At 27.5% G+C, this 22,985-nt stretch overlaps 1 protein-coding gene across 1 annotated transcript; it reads right to left on the reverse strand.

The window, feature by feature from the left end:
• Positions 1-2,114: 2,114 nt before the first annotated feature.
• LOC145069078 (homeobox protein knotted-1-like 6) lies at positions 2,115-22,715 on the reverse strand. Its single transcript, XM_079016055.1, has 5 exons — positions 22,019-22,715; positions 21,602-21,724; positions 21,386-21,497; positions 3,897-4,117; positions 2,115-2,522 (listed from the first exon to the last, which is right to left on the reverse strand). The coding sequence occupies exons 1-5, from the start codon at positions 22,376-22,378 to the stop codon at positions 2,373-2,375; spliced, it is 966 nt and encodes a 321-aa protein (XP_078872181.1). The 5' UTR covers positions 22,379-22,715; the 3' UTR covers positions 2,115-2,372.
• Between the last annotated feature and the right edge of the window lie 270 nt (positions 22,716-22,985).

A 22,985-nucleotide genomic window follows, 5' to 3' on the forward strand; every position in this document is an offset into this window, starting at 1 on the left:
CATCCACGGATGTCAATGGTTGATACCATTACAGGTATACTTTAAGGGACTAACTATTCCTACACCCAACTGTTAGCAACAGAGGTAAATGTACATCTACGGATGTCTTCAGTTGACACTGTTAGTTATCCTAGTACAAAAGGATAATACTTAGGTTATTTATATTATTACCTCTATCTTGTGACTCATTCACATAACCGACGAGGTGAATTATTTGAGTATCCTAGTACTAAAAGATATAAATTCTTATAATAATAATAATAGTATCACACTTGGGTCTTGGTAGAAGACTACATTTAGAACAGTTAAGTCTTGGTAGAAGACTACATTTAGAACATTTAGGTCTTGGTAGAAGACTGCCTTTTATACTAGTAGGAATCATAGGGATTTCTAGGGTTTTTCAAACGTTTACAGTTGTTTTACAAACATTTTCATACTTACACGAACTTTCTTTCAAAACATTTTCAAGTCTTTCATTACATGTCATACAAATACTTACATTTCAATTACATACAAATACTTACATTTTATTCATACAAATACTTACATACAAATTAAGACACTAAAATACTTATGATCTCACCAGCTTTAAAGCTAATACTCTCTTTCAAAATAACTTGTATCCTTAGGTCAACAGTACACAGGTACCGATGCAAGGTTTAGAGAAGATGGAGCTCGTTCAAGACTCATCTTTCATTTTGATTATACTGTAGTGTTTATCATAATTTGTCAGAACACACTTGTATTAAAATTATATTATTAATGCAATGGATGATGTTGTTGTTTGTTTACTACTTTTTATTGTTGTGATATTGTACATGACGTCCTCCGCCCCAGAACGTTTCCGCCGTTCTTGGTTTTGGGGTGTGACACTGGAGTACGCCCTGCATTCTCCCACGTACACCCAACGTACATGGGTGCATCCGCGATCCATCAGAGAGCCAGTACACTCAGCGTACATATATGGTACGCCTCGCGTACTAAGCTAGAGACCAAAATGAAACATTTTTTCATAAAGGGGGTTAAAGGAAACATACCAAAACTTTCGAATGTTACAAACATTTTTCGAAGTTCAAAGTGATATTTTAAAAAGTAAATGGGTGGAAAAGCTACAAACTCATAAATATAAAATATAAAAAAAATTACGTAAATGTTCCCTATAGTTTACACATAGTCACAAACTTAATCCCTACTACTTGAAAGATCAAAATACTCTCACACTAACGGATGAACAATAACGGCATCATCAAAAAGGGTAATTTGAAGCAAGTTTTGGAAACCACATGGACCATATTTGTCAAAGAAAATTCACATAGACTGAGTTTGTGACCTTTAGTAAACCACATAATTTATTTTTGTAATTTGGTCTTAATTTAGATACATGAATTTAATATTTTAAATTTTTTATCTTGCTCCAAATTTAATTTTTTTAATTACTTACACTTCTTAAAATTTAAGATATGACTAATATGTTTAATTTATAATATAGTATAAAGTATAAGATTTGACTTCATATAATAACTAATTTGATGCCTTAATCCAATGGATTGGAAAATGAATTTTGAATTCCAATCATAAGTGGAGAAGGTTTATAATTTATAAGTTAGAATGAATTTTGAATTTCAATCATAAGCATGGGTGAGCATAGGAATATATAATAGGTGTTGTCGGGACGAATAGATGTTGCCGATATATGAAAAATAGGTAAAAAAATTGAAAAATCGAAATTTTTTCCACTGCGTCTATAAAAGTTAGGGTTATCGGTGTCACACCAGGAAACCCTTAAAACCATCCCTGATCATAAGTGCAAAGATTTATAACTTATAATTATGCCATGTGTCAAAAATGAGTTTAGAAAAATGTCATGTGTCTTTGTTAGGTTTTGTTTATTAGAATAATATAAGTAGATAGATGGAAAATAAGTTCCCAACAAATATTCCTTTCAAAATATATTTCAAGTATTTCAAGGAAACTTTGACCTACGAACCCATTTCTTTTCTTACTCTTCTCATATTTAGGGATGTCATTCAATCGATAAAGAACACAACTTCAATAGCAAACACGATACTAATGTAATGGACAGAAATAAGAAGTAGGTTGCATGTTATAATACATAAATAAATAAAAGTATATTGCTATTTCCTTTATTTATCTTTAACAAAACATAACACTTTCACAATGATCTCATAGGGTCAAACCGTCAGCATCCAAACATGTATATGACAATTAATTACGTATTTCAGAAATTTAGACAATATTTTGTATCGTAATAATTAAATTATTGATGTTTTTAAATACAAGTTTGTTTAGTTAATAATATATATACATGCATGAGAGCATGCAATTAAGAAACCTATTTCAATCGGTCATAATTAAGTATACTGCCCAGCAAGACCACCCATTGCAGCCAATTGCATGCTTTCCGATGGTTTCCAATGCCGCTTCCTTTGATTTATAAACCAGTTGTTGATTTGCTTCGGATCTAATCCTGTTGTTTCCGCCAAGGATATCTTATCACCTTCCTACATTTACATTTACTATTATTATTTTGATTATATATATATATATATATATATATATATATATATATATATATATATATATATATATATATATATATATATATATATATAACAAAATTCAGGTAAACCAGTTAGACTCTACTATAGCGTTGATATATCCAAATACAAAGCAATTTATGAGGATTAACTAATATTTTCAAAGTAATAATGTCTTACTAAGAAAAAAATAAGTAAGAGCTCAATGTCATAATTTAGTAGATTTTCAAAAATACAGTGTCTTAATAAGTAATGATATTGCTATGAAAGCAATAAACAAAAATTGCATGTTATAATAGACGTATGAAAGGAAATGCATTGCTATTTTTGTATTTAGCCATGTAAAAAATTAAGACATTTTGTTTATTTATTTATATATTTTTTTTTTTAAATACGTACAAACATGTCTTTGCCCTAACACTATAGTGAGGGTTCAAGATCCCTATGTGATATCACTAGAATGTTGAAGTAGTTTAGAGTGCGTATAAGTCGCAACTTTTGGAAAAAAAAAACGGTGCAACAATTGTAAAATAAAGGCAACACAATTTTATTTCATTTGTTTTTTAGTCACTTAATTTTATAAATGGTTAATAAAACACCATTAAACTCCCAAAAAGATTCATAATTTCAAAAAACAATATGAAAACCATTCAACTTTAGAAAATAATCGACCAAAATTTATGAAACTGTGAATTTTATTTTTATATAAAACGCACTATGGTTTGAAATTTGTTTAGTTTGACCGTTCGTAAAAAAATTATGATTTAATCATTAAAAATTTGAATTTTTAAAAAATTAACTAGAAAAATATTCGTCCATTCTTTTTCTCTAACTCGTTACCAAAAAAAAAAAAAACAAAAAAAAAAAAAAAACAAAACTGACAGTAGTTACACCGAGATGTTTTTCAATGATTAAACCAAAAAAAAGAGTCAAATGCGTGATGGTTTTAAAGAATTTGGCCAAAATAATCGATGTTAAAATATACTCATAATTAGTACCAATTTGAAAGTCCAGTAACCAAATTCAGTGAAATAAAATATTGCTATGTATTTAATTTGCACTTAATTAAACTTTAGATCAAATATATTGCTGTGGACAAAATGGCCATAAAACATTTAATTAATTTGGTGGTATTTGACTATTTAATTAAGTTATGAGGTCAACTCTAGTTTCTTTTTCTGTTGCATATTAATAGGAAGTATTGAAGCATGGTATCAGTTAAAGCAAATTCTATAAATTTTCTAAATGGATAAAAAAAAATTAATGTGATGAAACAGGAAGGAAAAAGAAGTAGCTAGAGAAATGATGTATTATGTATATAGGAATGGAAATACTTACTGTAGGGTAAGGCCATTTAATATGTGAATTCCACCAATCAAGTAATGTTTGTCTTGCCTCATTTGGAAGCTTTCCTTTCTTTTTCTTCTTATTAAACTCTTGCTTGAGGGAACTTATACGACCTCCAAATTTACGTATGAGAGTGTCTTTCAGCTCCTGGCTTATCAGTGTACTATCTGTCTCTCCGCTTAAATCTTCTTCAGATGAAAATGTACAAACATCTGAACAATAAACTAAATATTAATTATATTAAAAAAGAACAAGCAACCATATATATATATATATATATATATATATATATATATATATATATATATATATATATATATATATATATATATATATATATATATATATATATATAAAACAAGATTCATGTTGAATGTACAAATCTAAAATGATTCATTTCCATATATAGTTGCATGATTCATTATGTTATTATCTGGGAGTTGTTATATGTTGATATTTTAGAAGACAATCTAGAACTTCACATGTATTTAACTCAAATTTTAGAGATAACCACAAAAATGACTACATGATTATTGAGAATATATTGGTAAATGATTACATTTTGTGTGATTTCCCATATTACTATGAAATCTGAAATGGGCATTATCCTCCTACCTAATTAAATAATAAAATGTGTCATATTAATATATTAAAATATTATTAAATTTCATTAAATTGACATTAAATGTTATACATGTCACTATTTAATTAGATAGTAGGATTTATATAAACCAAAAAATAGGATGATATTTAATTTATCTTAGTTTTTTGTTGGTTTGCATCAATATACTCATAAAAAATTCCCTATACCCTTTAAATGTAAGAGTTTTATACAACAAAGTCTTATTATTTTTTTTTCTTGATAAAGTCATGAATGTTTTTTCTTTTTAACTGAAAATTCTTATTAATTTAAAAAAAATCACATAATTTTTTATTTCCTGTTAAGATAAAAAAAATAACTTTTTCGATAATTTTGACAAAAATTAAATAATCGAAACTTTTCTATTCAAAATTTTAATACTTTACAAAAAATTCACCAAAATAATGAAACATTTCTGAATAAAACCTAAATGTAACATGTTTACTATCATCGTTTGTTTCAACAAAGATATATTTTTAATGTGACATAAAACTAATCAAAAACAAAATTAAGTTAATCTGAAATGCAAGTTTTCAAACATAGTGATCATTTGGGTAAGTTAGATTTTTTTTTGGGTCATTTCCGTATATTCTTCATAACCATTGGGCACTCTTGTGATTATCCACCATTTTATTTGTTTAATTCCAAACAAAATTAACCTCAAATACATTAAGGCAAACTGGTTATGTGCAATGCATGAAATATTTTAATTGGGGGCACCACATCAAATTTGATTAAACATACATGCATTCGACCATGATATATATATATATATATATATATATATATATATATATATATATATATATATATAATACTTAAAGATCACAAAAAAAAATTTTGACTTCATATTCTGAAAAATCACAGGTTTTTTATAAATTGGGTGAAAAAAAAATTAAAAAATCAATTTCTTTTATTTTTTTATTTTTTGGCTTTTTCTTCATAAAAAATTTCAGCGAAATTATATAAAAAGTTGAGATTTTTAAGAATATAAAGTCAAAAAAAAAAATTTATAATCTCTAAGTATTTTTTTCATGCATTTTTATGATTTTTAAAGTTTTTTGTTTTCCATAAAACATAAACATATATATATATATATATATATATATATATATATATATATATATATATATATATATATATATATATATATATATATATATATATATCAGTGTTGTAAAAATCACGATTAGGTCCCGATTAATCTCCCATTAATTCTTAGGCGCCACTCGACCGTTAGAGAGCGCCTAACGATTAATCCATGCATACAAAATGACCGAAACAGTAGAACCTGATGAAATTTTAACACTTTGAAGAAGTTATATCTCTATAGAAACTATTTGAAGTATGTTTAGTGTTGTATTTATCATATTAACCTATTTTGTTATGATACTAGTGGTATTTATAAACTTTTATATGATATTAGTCATATTTAATTTTTAAAATCTAACAAATTAGCAATTAATGGTCCCCGATTAATCTCCGCCTAGCCGATTAATCCTTTAACCCCAGTCCACTGACTAGCTAACGTCGAACGATATTTACAACCTTGATATATATATATATATATATATATATATATATATATATATATATATATATATATATAGAGAGAGAGAGAGAGAGAGAGAGAGAGAGAGAGAGAGAGTTAGGATCATGTATGACCAACAAATATTATGTGAATGTGTGGTCAATTCTGGACCAATCATTTGATATGGTCATTTTAATAGTCTTCCTTAATTAATTAATTAATAACCTAAATTAAAAACGTATAATTATGGATAATCATTTATATTTCAAAAATGATATCCTATATTTATGGAATAGTAGCTGCACATCCTACAGATTCATCTTCTTCTCTCCGTCAAACCTACACCACATCCGACATCCACCATCATCAAGATTCCGATCAAGCATATTCACCAGACGCTTCTCCACTTATTCCAAGGAAAATGGCTTTAAGTATGGTTGATGGTGGTTCACTAACATACGAAGCAAAGGAAGATCAAACACATATACACATCTCTCTCTCTCTAAACTACAAATTTTCGCCTTTAAAAACCACTTTTCTTGCTACTATCCCGATCTTATTTTCTCTTGAGAATCTTCTTGAAAAACAAAAGGGTTTCAAATTTGATGTTTCACAAACAATCCCTCAACAACAGTTCTATTCTTAAAGAATCTGTTAAAACCCTTGAAGCTCATATCCACCATATCAATGCCTTTTAAATATTCTCTCCATATTTCAATTTTCTATTGGTTTAACCTACTTACATTTTGTTTGTAGTGTCTTTTTTGTTAATTATCATAATTAATTTTGGGGTTTTGGGTCATAATATGTGACACTTTTGTTCTTTTTCTGATTATCATATTCGACTATCTTTTCTTGGCGATGAGTTCATCTACTCTACCATTCTTTTTAATATAGTCATTTTTATATACGTGACACTTTTGTTCTTCCAAGGTATCTTTCCAAATTAATATAATCATTCGTATATATGGGTTTTTAATTGATTGGAATATCCTTTTTCTTCATAACATCTACATTTAATTTTACTTCTTTTTTGTTTTATACAAATAAAAAATAACACCAATATTTTGATCGTGAGTTAACTTTGATTTGTAAGGAATAAATTTTGTTTATTAAAGAATGAATTTTAATTCTTAAAGAATTAATAGTGGATTATGGTGTTGGTTTGTGATAATGAAGTCTTGATGGTTGCATTTTTATGTAGGTAGATGGCATGAAAGGATGATGATTCAGTTGGTAATGGATATCGATCGGAGAAAATGGAAACTAAAATTTGACGTTGCATTCTTTTAATTCTTCAAGAATGCTTAAATTCTTGAAGAATTGTTCAATTATATAAAAAGTGTGGTGATATAAAGCTAACCACTATATTCTTGAAGAATTTCTTTGGATGTATATAATTTTTATGGTGTTACAAAGCTAGAACAATTCAATTCTTTGAGGAATCTTTAGTTGTATAAAGAATGGAATATGTTATACCATTTCCTAACCATTAATTCTAAAATAATTTATGATTTGTTGTTAAGTTAAAGTGTTTCTTAATCCTAAGTTGTATAAGAATATTTTGATTTTAAAGTGTTGCTTAGTTAGACTGAGTCTTAATCCTTCTTAAAAATCAAGTTAAATTTTAAGATAGAAAACTATATTCTTCAAGAATTTATGATTATTTTTTTTTTCAAGAATGTATAATTGTTTTTCCTAGATATGTTTGATCCTCAACGTCATGTTATATTCTAAATTGTAATATTTTGTATTAGATTTGATTTCATTAATTAAATTGACTTAATTGTCTAAAATAAAGGTGATTTTATTTATCTCTCTTAATAAATATTTCCATTATATGTAATGAAGTGTAATTATATAGTAAATGTTGTCCCATGTTAATATCATGTACTTCATGATCATAACCATATATTCTTTTAATCTAATGGTCATGGTTTGGTCACACATTCATACAATATTTATCATTCATATTTGATTCTAACCCTATATATATATATATATATATATATATATATATATATATATATATATATATATATATATATATATATATGCCTATTAAAATAAAAGTAAAAAAAAAAAATTATAGACCCATGCCTACAGGAACGCTCAAATCTTATAACATACATATGTATGAGTATGTCTCATGTATTTAATGCCCAAAATCATGCATTCTTCAACAGAAATTACATGTAACTACTTTCGATTAAAATCATATTAATATATATAAAGTTAACATTAGTATAATTTTATTATATAATTATTATTTCGAGATTTGTAAACCATGCACATAGCTTCATTCAAACAATGAGTATAATGCATAGAGCCTCATACTCAGAATATAGAATCCAAACTGGACACAATCTAAAGAATAGCAAAAAAGAACTTGAGTCATGTCCTATATCACATATGCGATAGTCACATGCAGATTCTGAAAAGGTAAAACTAAAGATGCGGTTTAGTCAAATACTTTTCAAGAGTTCCATGGGAAAATCGATGATGGCAATATATGTTTGTATTGGACAGAAGGAGCAGTGTTCGTTTAGTCGTTTCAGTGTCAGTATGTACGAAGAGTAATTGATAGGGGGCTAAAGCAGAAAGACACCCCACCCTCTTCTTTATTCTAATCCTCACACACGATGACACGAACAAAATTTTTTCAGTTTAAAGAAACCTTTCCACGGCTCCTTACGGAAGACACAAATCTATACATCAGTTTTTTGTTTAATTTTTTATGATATCATATGCAACTAATTTAAAAAGAAAAAAAAAACAATCTTTTAACTATCACGGGATAAATTTATAAATGATATTGACCTTTGAAAATATTTTTTTTTTGTAGAGTATACATTAAAAGGCTATTTTAGAAATATATTAGAAAAATATGACATTATCTGTTTAGTGTTATATATTAGACAAATCGAATGTTTGTACTATCTATTATGTGCATTTAAGAATGATTTGGACCAATCATTTTAGTTATTTTAAAAAAATAATTAATGCCTATTAAATGTTGAAAATTTAATTAATATTCATTATATATGTTAACATTTACACAATAGATAGTTAAAACATAATAACCTAACCTTTTATATATATATATATATATATATATATATATATATATATATATATATATATATATATATATATATATATATATATATATATATAAAAGTAGAGCCAAAGGTATTGGTATCTTGTCTTGGTACTCGTGGATGTAATTCGTTTATTTCTATAAAAAAGGAAAAATGTTATAAAAACATCCATGGACATTACTAACTGATATAGCGTATATTTTAAATATTTATTAAAGTTAAAATAAAAAAATGTAATTATCCTCCCTAATAAATCAAAATCGTTTTGCGACATGTCATCTTCTTATTTATTTGAACACATGACATTTTCTATAATTTTTTAATTTTTTATTTTCCACTTGTCATTTTATTGTATTTTTTATTTTATTAAATTAAAATTCAACATTTATTATGTAAGGTATTCATTAGAAATGATTTATATATGTAATGTATTCAATGTATTAAAGTCTCATTAATTTTAATAATTCAAAAAAAATTCTCATTTTTTTTATAAATTCAAACTTCTCAAATTGTTAAAATTTAATATATATATATATATATATATATATATATATATATATATATATATATATATATAACCCATGTAATACATGGGTCTCACACCTAGTGTTATATATATATATATATATATATATATATATATATATATATATATGTGTGTGTGTGTGTGTGTGTGTGTGTGTGTGTGACGGAATAATGGGAGTTCATACAGAATCAACCAATATGATATGTACATGTGTACCCTTTTAACAAATATGATAGTAATTCTATATCAATGACGTTGTTATCTAAGACTAACTTGAATATATAAATAAACCTAGTTTTTTTATGCGTAAATGCGTTCCAATGAACCGTTAAACTCAACTTAAAAATTATAGGATTGAATAATGGCTTCTATATTTGGTGTAATGTAGATCGTATTCATCACATCAAAAAATATTTTGATGTTAAAAATACACCAATTTAGTGTTTTTTAAGGGGAAAGGTTGAAATCGCTCTAAGTAAACCCAAATAAATGTTAGGAAATAAGGGAACATAATAGCAATAAATATAAACTTGGATAGATTCAAAGATCGTGTTTATGAAACACTTTCCGAAATCTATAATACGTCCCTTTTGTCTGGGGTACACAAATTCAGAAGTGGGATAATCCAAGAATAAACCAATTCGAATTATATGCCTAATTCGAATTGGAAACATAGAATACCTTGTTTGATGTGTTCTTGAGAGAAAGAAAAATTATGATATAATTTCGAGTATATGTATGTTCAACCCTTTTTCTAGAACATCTACATCTGATTTATATTTGCGGGAAAAGTGGTTAAAATCGGTTAAACCAAAAATGGTGCCAAAACATGGTAGTTATTGGGCACAACCGAAACCTACTTCATCATGATGTCATCAGTGGGCTTTTGGTGGGAAAATGCATGGCTAGAGTCTCACTTGATACAAAAATCCATTTAGGTTTCGGAGTGCTACCCCTGGACCCCCCGTATTCCCGAGTTCATATTTATCACATCGAGTATGCATCCCACACCTCGAAGCTTGGTTACTAAATGGAGCTCGACATATCTCATTATTAATAATAATTATATAAAAATATGTTGATAACACTAAAATCACCGACAATAAACACTGTTACTCTCTTCCATTGATAATGAAGGTTGGTTTGCAACTTATGAGTATCATGATCATGGTCCTTTAGTGAGGGTATTATTATTATCAAACCAATAATGAGTTCTTTATTTGAGGAGAAATTAAATATCCTCTTATCTTTTCTTCTTATTTATCATCCTATTCATGTGAAATTGTGACAAATGTCATATTTTCATAAAATTATTATATTTGAAGACATTTTTCATTATTTCCCATGTGTAAGAGGATAAATAGAAATAAAAGCAGGATAATATTTAATTTCAATTATAATAGATGAATAGAAGACAATTTGTTGTGTTGGACAAACCTACAAATGACATCATATGTGTCACCATGTCATAGAAATCATGGGACATGTACCATTCTATCAAGGTGACTGTGAGTTAACTTTATTTGTGCAAATACTATACTCTTTAATAGAGCATGTGTTCAACCTCGACATTCTCTCCTAATTTCATACGTCACCACTTTTAAAGTCGATGATATAGTAAAATATGAAGCAACTAAATTGTGTTGTTATTAAACCAATGATCAAATTCTATTAATTGACATTTGATTGCTTTAAACATATCCACTCGATAATAACATTCAAATGTATTATAGTGAAGTAGCACTTAATGCTAATTACAATCGGTGATTAGATCAATGAACATAGTACACATAAACACACACATGTAAAATTACTTGTTGTAAACCCTTGAAATGGCCTCACATATTACCTGTTCCATACCTTTGGCTATGAATTGACCTAAACTCAAGATTTTCATATGACAATACAAGCCCAAATAAACTCCCCATAATAAAATCTTATTTTTTTGTATAAATATCAAAACAATGAACATGTTAAAAACCTCTTTTTGAATTAACAGTAATGTATATGAAGCACGTTTTACAAGCCGTATGAAAACAATTCTCTCATCGTATTGCCAAAAGTATCAATTGCCTACTATATTTCAAGAAATTTCCCTTTGTAAATAGAATATGGTCTTCAACTATATGATATAAATGCAGCTGCTAGAAATGCACACAAACAAGCTAAATAAATAGTAGTCATTAATTTCTACTTATTATTCTTACACTCTTTATTTGTAAGTTACTGAAATATATTTTTTATATCTAGTACCTCATTTAACAAATATTATATCATGCTTTTTGTCCAACATTGTGAAAAGACGAATACTTCGTCCTTATATGATGCAAAAAACATACTCTTTCCCAAAAGCTTTCTTCTATTTTGGAACATGTCCATAGTAAAATGTTTGTTGGCCATAGTAATATGAGTTTCTTGTCTAGTTTTTTGATATAAAAAAGTGAAGTTTGAAGGAGACTATGATTTTATAAGCTTGTGAATAGTACACTTTTGATTAGTAAGATAATCGTAAATCTAAATATGTAAATCAGGGGGCTATTCTTGTATACTAAGATCAGTTTTATTAATTGTGAATAGTATACTTTTGATTAGCAAGTTATTGATTTTCTTTTCTGAAATCGTTTGTATACTATGATTTTTCTTTATGAAGTCAACTAAAAGAAAGATCGATTCTTTGGGATCCTTCCTTCATTTTGTTTGTGCAACCTCATTTCTTTCTTTCTAAATGTTGCTAAAATACGATTTCTTTCATTCTAAATTATTGCTGATTTCTGAAATCATTTGAGATTGTGAAATTAATGATCATTTCTTTTGTCGTTAAATTATTTTTGAACATTTGTGATTCACGAGTTTTTAGAATTATTATCTGAACATTTCTCAATTATTGTTTACTATTTTGTTGTTGAATCATGAAGTTCAAGTAGAAGCTATCGAGTTCAAGCCTTCCATCGGATTCACAAGTTCTTAGAGATGTAAAAAAGATCTAGAATGTGGTATATGAATTATGTATTCTTTAATCTAAAGTGTGGAGTAAGAAAAATTAATTGTTTATAATTTTTCTTGGTGAATCTTCATGTTTTGAAAGAGATTTGTATACATTATATTTTCTTTGAAATTGTTTTTTGTTGAAATGTTAAAATGGTAATTTTTTCATGCAACGGTTTTGTTCAACAACCATATCAAACCATACCTAATCATTAATCAAGTCTCTTAATGGTTTAATTAATAACAAACTAAATTATTTAATTTCTATCAAACAACCCATAAACATGTTGTACCGGGGATTATGCTCATGGTTTTCTTTCATCCCTATAAATTTTTTCTCCTGAACCAAAACCGTGAAAATTTTCCAACCGGATCGAGGAAAAATATTTCCAACATCTTTTCATTCTCTACTTCCAAGAATTCAACAGATGCAAACTTTTTCCTATATAAGCTTAGTAATTTTCAAGCCACGTATACATCTGATCCCTTGCTAAAGATTCCTCCAAAGACTATATATATATATATATATATATATATATATATATATATATATATATATATATATATATATATATATATATATATATATATATATATATATATATATACTAGTTTATAATCCGTGGGAACCACGGTTATAAAATTAATTAAACTATTATAGTGAAAAATAAATTATTAAGTAGGAGATATTTTTTTAGTTATATAAAATTATAATTGTTAATTTAAATAAATATGTGAAATTACATCACTTTATAATTTGTATTAATTTTAATTTAATTTTTATTCTAATGTAATTAAATTAATGTAATTAGACTGAGAAATTTAAATTTTAAAATTTAAAATTGAGAATTAATAGGTTGATAAATAACATGCATTAATGAAGAAGCATAATAGGGTGACACATGGCAAAAGTAGAATAAAATATGCATTAATTAGGAGGCTTAATAGGATGACAAATGTAAAAGGACATTAAAACTATTCTTTTATTAGAATATATATATATACTAAATATTATTTACTATATAATCGTTTAGTAAAAATATAAAGACAATACAAATCAGGGAAAATTACGAAGGCCATCTTTGTGAGTATCGACTTGTATAAAATATTTTTGCTATTTATCCTCTATTTCTTTCCCAAATTTGGAGAAAAAAAAAGTTTTATTATAAAAAAATTCGAGAGCATGTCTTTTTTTTGTTCTTTCTTTCAAAGAAAAAGTTAACTTAGAAACGAAATGTAAAAGTATATCAGGGAACTTTTGAAAAAGACTTTATATAGGAACTTACTGTTATCACAAATATCATTTTAATAAAAAATCTTTTTGTAAGCTAGTTTAGAGGTATTATCAATATTGTATTGCAGTAAGAGAAAAAATAAACTAGTTTAGACGTGTCAAATACAACTTAAATCTGAAACAAAACAGACTTATTGCTATTCCTTTCATTTCGAACATGATAGTCATAACACTTTAAAGTTTTAATATATACGCTCAATTTAATGATGTCGACAATAACATTATAATAATATCCATTTGATCGAGCTTTTGTGGTAAATATTTAATATTATAATCTTGTTATAATATAATAATAATTTATAAATTCGGTAAAATAATCGCTAAAATGCTGAATTTAGTTCTTCTATACAAAAGAGGTTGCTAAAATTGGTTTTAATTATTTTATATTCAAATCATTTATAACGCATGCATAGTTTAATGAAATAATTAAATGAGATAATTAAATGAGATAAGATATCCAATTAACTGTATTCAATATATTAAACTTTATAACCGTCAAATGTTATGTTGTCTCTTCAATTTCTATGGATTTCAATAGTCATTGAAAAATTCAATACAGAAATAGAAACCTTGTAATTATTAAATGTCATAAATTATATTTTATAAACATATTGCATTAAATTTGCCGAGTTCACTACATTGTATTGAATAAAGTTTTTGATGGAACAGAATGATGATGTGGTACTTTAATGAGTTCCGTGTATTGTCTAGAGTCTAGACCCTTTAGATGTAAGAAGTAAGGAGTATAAAAGTTGCTCTAACCTACACAATTGACATATATATACCAACATCGTTGGCAATGGCATTAATGAGTTCGGAAAAATACCAACATCGTTGGCAATGGCATTAATGAGATCGGAAAAAGAGAAGTGGAATGAACACAAATCAGTCTAGGTCTTATGTCCATAAGACTCATATTTGCATGTTTTATGAAAAAAGAGATACAATAAGGTTTGTTGGTGAGATGTAAGTGTTTTATATATTATATATATATTTAATAATGTAAAGCGTAGAATAATAGCAAAACAGTGCACCTGGGCGGGCATCGATCTGATACTTACTGTCCTATTCATATGTCCCATTCCATTCCAGTAGGCCCCACCACGACTACAAAGCCCAAAAGCTTTGATCTAAGAAATCGACACGTTTCTCGACAACAGTAACAGGGCATGCATATATAGCTTGAAAGCAACTATTAAGCAAGAGATTGAAGTAAATAAATGATCATCACTACTACTACTGCTGGCTGCTGCTGCTGCTACTATCATCACAAAGCAAATTAAGCAAAGCAGTGAGGTGCTGATCAGGTACGTGCGAGTGCGTGAGTGTGACAGTGGGGAAGAAGAGATGAGAGGTGGTGGTTGAGGGAGCTTTGATTGCTAAACTCAAACACACAAAATAATAAAAGCAAAAATAACATGCAGCGGAAAACACGGAAGTCCATGTGAAACTTCTTATAACCACCCGTTCTATACGGAAACATCCCTTTGCCCATTTCCGATTTTACATTATCTACTCATCAGTCATCGGATCATACGTACTAGTCAAACTTCAATAATCAAATAATAAAATAAATCACTATAAAGAGTGAACTTCTTGAATAATTTATTGCTCAAGTTAAACATGTAAAATCTAAAAAGTTATTTGTGAGAACTTTTTAATTTCAAAGATTTTTCTCGTTGATTGTAAATTAAAACTTAACACATAAAAAGCTTTTTCCGTTTTTATAATATTATATGTTATTTATTTTTATTCTAATAAATTAATAGTTTTAATCTTTTTTTATCAAGTGTAACTCTAATACAACTCTTTATTAATATTATGTCATGTGTCATATAAATATATTAAACAAACTCATTTTAAAATTCAAATTTACATTTTCTAATATATATTAAATTTGAAGTTATAATAACTTTAAAATTATGATATATCTCTTGATTAATAATTTATTTAAAATAACTTATTTAAAAGAATTGATTAATAATTATAAATTTTTATTACAAAAATTTAACTAATTTTATAACTATGGTTCCCACACACGGCTTATAAACTAGTTTATTATATATCAATTAATAGTGGTGGTAGCATAAATAAGTTTTGTGAAAAAACTTTACTTGGAACGTTGTTGGTTCGTTGATATCGTGTGATGAAATTTATTGTACATGTTTTAAGAAACGTTATTTATTTGTTTATGAATTAAACCAAATTTATTATAGGACAAAAGAACATGATTTTGACTCTATTCATAACCAAATTAATATTCGTTATACATTTATCAATACAAAAACTTGTTTTTTTGCTAAAACGCATGCATTACAATGTACAATCACTTGTACATACAGCGACAAGTGCATCATAATAAGACATTATTAATAATGCAAAATTTACAGTCAATTGGGTACAGAAAGTCCCAAAAAGGCTACTGAATTTTTGTTATCGAGTATTTAAATATTTTAAGCCAGCTACACAACCCGAATCTTTTGTTAAACTCATTCTTATCACATAGAGATTTTGATAATAAGTTTTTTTCAGCGATAATAAAGTTGCGTTTGATCATAGAATTTAATAAGTTATTTTGAAAAGCAAAAAGTGTTACGAAAATTGAATCGAATCAGAAAAATGCGATATCTTTTGATGGACTTTGTAATCAAGTAGCTGTGCACTAGCTATAAACTTCAATTGTATTTTAATAATATCTACCTCATGGAATTACATAGATACACATTAAAAAGTTGTTACTATTTTAAAACGTGTTTTTAACAAAATCTTAGTAGAATCCGACTTTAATTCTATCGGATTATCTGAAATACTTTACTTAAATACAACAAGATAATGAAGGTATGATATGGGAAAAGTAACGTTTTCGTAAAGTAGCATTCAAAATAGTTTTTTAAGACACTTTTTATTACATAAAACTAGTGAATATGAAACTAATAAAAAAATAGAATTAGTTTATTGATATACAAACCAAACAAAAAACTAAAGTAAATATATAAGAATACCCATAAAACTAAGCAAAATAATAAAAACCTAACCAACCAATCGCAATAAGAAAATTAGAGTTAATATATAATGTTTGAAGAGCATATATTTGATTAGAGCTGGAATTAAATACTATTAGTTGACCATTTGTTATTATTCAATACCATATTTTGTTACTATTCAATACTAGATGGGATACTATTGAATATATATTGATCGACTATTTAAAATATTACTGAATATTCAATAATGTTTTTAAAATTTTTAAATATAGTTTAATTTTAAATATTTAGAATTTCTTTATTAATTAATTAATTTTATTAAAATAGTTAATGGTATTTCATTTAAAAATTATATAATTTATAACAATTATTTAATATTAAATTTTTTATTTTTATTTTTATAAGTATAATATAATATTTTTATACTTCATATCAAATAAATACTTTATATAGTTATATCTATACTTTTTTTTGTTTAACTTTTACAAAAAATTAATGAGCTTAAACGACGATCAAATAACTAAAAAAGTTTTATTAAAGATTTTAAATTTCAAACTATTAATTGTATTTATAATAAAAAAATATTGAAATATATGTAATTACAAGATATATTTTATTTTCTAAAACAATTAATTTATTTTCTAAAACAACAAATAATTTAAATATCTTCTGTTTCTGTCTGAAACCTCTTAATTAGTTGTTAGATGAAAAACTTCATTTGGAGATTGAATCCAAAACCTTTTTAGTTGATTGTTAGATTAGAAACTTGTAATTAGAAGATAAATTTAAAGGTATAGGAATATTTATTAAAAGACATAGGTCAAACATTTTGTTAATAGACAGTTGTTATGTGGATTTCATAACCTAATTGTGATAGATATAGAATCGGACAAAATATGCTATTAAACCTAACATAGGGTCAAGTCCATGCTGCCCACTCAGACACGCCTACTGATCTGTTTACTAGGTTCCTATATAGCCTAAGTGAGCCCTACACGAATAAATAAATAATTGAGAATCTCCAGACATCTACTCGTATCTTTAATCTCATTTCCACTTGCCACCCTTTCTTCCCAATCCCTATCCATACATTCTTTTCCTAATTTTCCCACACCCCATACTTCAATTATTATCGCCACTGCATACCAATTATCTTTTTTGTTAGGCAAAACCAAAACCACAGCTTTTCTATTTCTTAAACCTTTATTTCCTTCTTTTCAACATCTACTATATATAATTAACAACAAAAACCAACTTTGTACACCACAAGGATATATACAACAATTCAACTAGCTTGCTAGATAAACTTAATTGGAATAGATATTTCCCATATGCTAGTGGAGTTTAGTGACAAAAAAAGGCCCCTTTGAAATTGAATTGATATATTCATACGAAGGCCATTACACCGAATATTTTGTATGGATCTGAATGTAAGAAAGGCGCTTGTGAAAAAGATAAGAGTTGCAAAAATGAGGATACTACGATATACATGCGGCAAAACAATGTTGAAAAGAACCGAGTATATTAATAAAAAATAAACTTGTAGTGACATAAATCATTAAAAAATGATGAAAAGGATATACAAGTTGTTTGAGCTTGTTCAAAAAAGACAACTTAGTGTTAGGGAATTAATTGTGAGTGGTGTATTTTAGTTAAATGAACCTATAAATACACTATTAATTTACGTATTTTTTTACTTTACCATTTCGAGTCTACATCTTCCATACCCGTTACCTAATTCACTCGGGAGTTTGATATAGTTTAAAAAAGAAACTCGGGAGTTGTAATAAAAGTAAAAAATATTAAAAGCTGAAAATCACACATAAGTTATAATAAAAAAATTTAGTTATTTTAAAAGTAAAGTTGTAATTAATATAAAACAATGAAATATTTTTAAGAAATGTTCTATTAGAAATTACATAAATACAAAACATGTAATACTCCAAGTTTTCATTCTATTCCATGATTAGGCCAAAAAGGTGAAATTAATACAATGCCAGATTCACATCCCTTAAAAAAAATGCTTCATTGAATTCATTCGGACAAAAACAATGAAATAAACCAATATTCAATTTCTTTCTTGATTCCATAATACGTAGAGGACTCCAATATTGCAAGAGTTCTATTCTAGTGTATACGCCTTTAGTTAAACTACAAGATTTTAGTACTTCTTTAGAGCAATTCTCTTTGTTATGAGAAAAGCTCTCACATTAGAAACTAATTAAGTTTTTTCAAACGTTTAAAACTAATAAGTTTTTGAATAAACTCATATTAATTATACATATACTCTTTAAGACACACAGCCTAAATATACATGCAACATAATGACTATAACAAAACAATCTAGGCACATGACTATATTCCTGAATGCACAAAATGTGGTAAAAGGATCCTAAAAGTGAAAGAAGATTAATTACCAAAAAAAAATCAAACGAATAATTAAAGATCAGCAAAAGTTAAATTGTACTTGCAAACATAAAAAAAATAAATAAATAATAGTTGCCAACCAACCATTATTCATAAGCAGCAATCTTTTATGACCTAAATCTGAATGATTTTATATATATATAATATTGGCTTTGAGCATAAAAAGCATGATCTTCTCCATTTTCGCTATTTGAGATGTAGACAAATAGCAGAACTTTCTGACTAACTTGACTTCTATGTTAATTTTAAACAATAAAATAAGCCTATAAAGCTCAAACCTAATGTACTTGATCTATTAAAATATTGGTATACGGATATATAATATTAATAAAAGCATGGGATGAACAGAAAAAAGATTTAGAGGTATTCCATTAAACCTTAAAAATAAGTTCTTTTGGAAAGTTGCTTCACAGATTTAGATATACTATCACGTGAAACAAGTATAAATTAGAAATGTGCGTACTTAAAGAAGATATATGATCAGTACTTCTCAGATTGGATTAGATAAATCACCTTAAATAAGCATCTTCTTTTGATCTTTTCTCCTTTTTTTTTCTTTTATATATGACTGATACAACCAAGTAAAACTTAACATTTCCCTATTTACCCTCCCATGCACACGATATGTATACTGTATACTATAAAAAATACCAAATAAAATACTTTATGAGAAGTTGAAGCTCATAAAAGTAACCACATACCACATTTAACAGTTTATATTCACATGGTCCTCTTTGATTTCTATGGGATCAATTAAGGAAGTTGTTCTAAGACCATGTCATGTGTTTTTATAAAGTTTTTTTTTGATATTTTAATTAGTTTTTAATTATTGGAATATAATTTTTATTTACTTGTATCACAATAGAGCCTAACTGTGTCATTATTGATCAAAAAAATTTCAAATACTTAAATGTGACAAAGGTAAAAGTTTTTTCGAAAATTCGGATCCGAGTGATATTTTGAGGGAAAAAAACTGTGAAATAATGTTATGAGATGACCTCTTGTAAACGTACTACATAAGAAACAAAAGAAGAAATGTTCTTAACTATATACTCTAATTATTAATTATTAATCATTAATATAAATAAAGTAAACCTGGGAAACTTTTTTTAACCAGAAAATATATATATTATATAACTTATTACTATATGTATGTAAGAAGAATTTACAAACCAATGTGTTCTGCAGAATTAACTCTTAGCTGACCAATCCATCAGACTACAGAAATCCATATAATATTTTTAGTCATGAAGATTACTGGTTTTATAGCCAAAAAAAGATAGCAGAAACAATAATTCCTTGCATTATTAACCACAAGTTATTACTACTACTGTTCAATGGTCCACGATTCCTGACTTGTCTTGACTTCCTTTGTTTCTTTCTTATAAATGAATGACTATGTTTCCTACACTCACGTACATGTAGAAGCAACATATCACCTACTAAACCACAAACAAATACTTAAAAGCTTCTTCGTTTATAGTACTGACATAAAACTAGGCTAAATGAGTCATAAAGTTTATAACATCTCTTGTTTCCATCGGTTTCACCTATCTAGGTTATCTCTTTAAGTACATGTTGATTATATATCTACATCAATCTAAACACTATTTCGTTGTAATTTCCCATCATATATCTCATCGTAAACGTTGATATGTTATAACGAGCTAGAAGACATATATAGAACTATTCTGTCTGAGATTTAATTACTCGATTTCATCTGATTATACCATGCTGTAAATTTCTAGTCATAAAAAAAGTCTCTCTTCCATGGGCGTGTGTGAGTCAATCTCATAAAAAGAAAAACGAAACTACAAATACTGTATAGAGGAGTAAGAGTAAGACCAGAAAAGTGTATTCTGCATTATGCTTATTTGAGCTAAGATATAGTACGTACGTACGTGTGCTATCATGCGCCAAACACAGATATCTTATGAAGAACAAGAAAGACTAAATCGCCATGGAATTAAGAGGAAGACGGAATATACGCACCTGTGCAGAGATTGCGGAGTTGCGTTTTGATATTGCGGATGAAAACTGTAGCTTCATCAAAAGGCCTTGCGAGATCGGATTGATACTTCACCAGTAGATGGCAGTAGGTTTCCTACGACATAATCAATCATTTACAGATAATTAGGTCGAAGAATTTCTGTGTGTTCGTGATGTGTAATCGAGTGATGGAAAATTCAAAGTAATGGAGAAACGAACCATGAATTCGTCGAGCTCAGGATCGACTCCTAAGCAAGTGGAAGCGGTTGCGTTTCGTTTACGAGCGCCATTTTCGAGACGGATATCATCCAACAAACACGCGATTTCCGGTGGCGCTCCTACCTGTGTAACAGAATAAAAAAAGGCAACAATTAATAAGAATTTATTCATATATAGACGAAAATTTCAGTTGCCATTGAAGAATATTTATCTATAAATGTTAGATAAATCGAGGATTTAGCTAGGCTCGGTTAAATCACTCGTATTAAGCGTACGTTCATCGTCCACAAAAAAAGCTTAGTGATGCAAACTTAGAAGTTCCCTATTGGAATAATAATTTCGCAACGAAAAAGGAACAAAATGTTGAAGAAAACAGGAAAAAGCGCTTCAGAAATCGCGATATTTTGCTTTTAAAACCTTGTGGCAATCAATATAAGCATCGAGCAACTTGGAGTAGGAAGGATGAGACGCGATTTTGTGCTTGATTGTATCGCGAGAAGTATCATCATCATCATCGTTATCTCCGTTATTTTTTGCTTGAAGATCATGTTGTCGATTGGTTCGACGTTTTGGAAGAATAATCTGATGAGTAGTATCAATCGAAACCGCATCCGTTACGACTGAGGCAGCAGCAGATAGCAACTCATCGGATCCGTAAAACGGCCAGCTGTGATAAACGGGTGGATGAAATCCGTGGTGCTCCGACGGAAGAATCAGGTTGTTTTCCGGTGGAATTGTGTAATCGGATGTCGAGTGGAAGCCATACATTTGATCCATGACGATCACAAGTACCGATATATGATTGATTCTCTCAGAAACAAGAGAATGCCATGAGAAAATTCCTTTTTTCTGATGAGAAATTTGAGAGGATGGATGATAACTTAGTAGTTCGTTTATACATATATGTAAGTGAACATGATTTTAGGTTTGTGCTTTAGCTTTAGATTAGTGTAATTATTAGGCGACGCTTTTGGATTTGGTAGGGATTGAAGTTTGAAGATAAAATGAGTGAGAAACGGTTTCTAGAGAGAGAAAGGAGGATGAAGTTGGAGACTTGGAGGTTGTGGAATCAACCGAAGAGGTAAAAACTACTTTTTAGAGCATTTGTGTAGCATCAAGAACCATAGCTAGATATGAAAGGAGGCGATTTTTTCATTTATAAAATTAAATATTCTCTTGCTTCTTATTCATATAAAATTCATTAAATTTCTTTTTTTTTTTTTACTTCCCTTTTTCAAAGATCAATAAAAACCAAAAAATAAAAAGATATTTAATTTTTTGCTCACTTATATTTTTCACACTTTAAATAGGGAAAATTTTAGAAAAATTATAATATTTTTGGAAAAGTTTTAACAAAGTCCTAAATTTTATTTTTTTTAACAGA

Source organism: Lactuca serriola, chromosome 8 (genome assembly GCF_051521515.1).
Source record: "Lactuca serriola cultivar US96UC23 chromosome 8, Lser_US96UC23_V15, whole genome shotgun sequence".
NCBI lineage: Eukaryota > Viridiplantae > Streptophyta > Magnoliopsida > Asterales > Asteraceae > Lactuca > Lactuca serriola.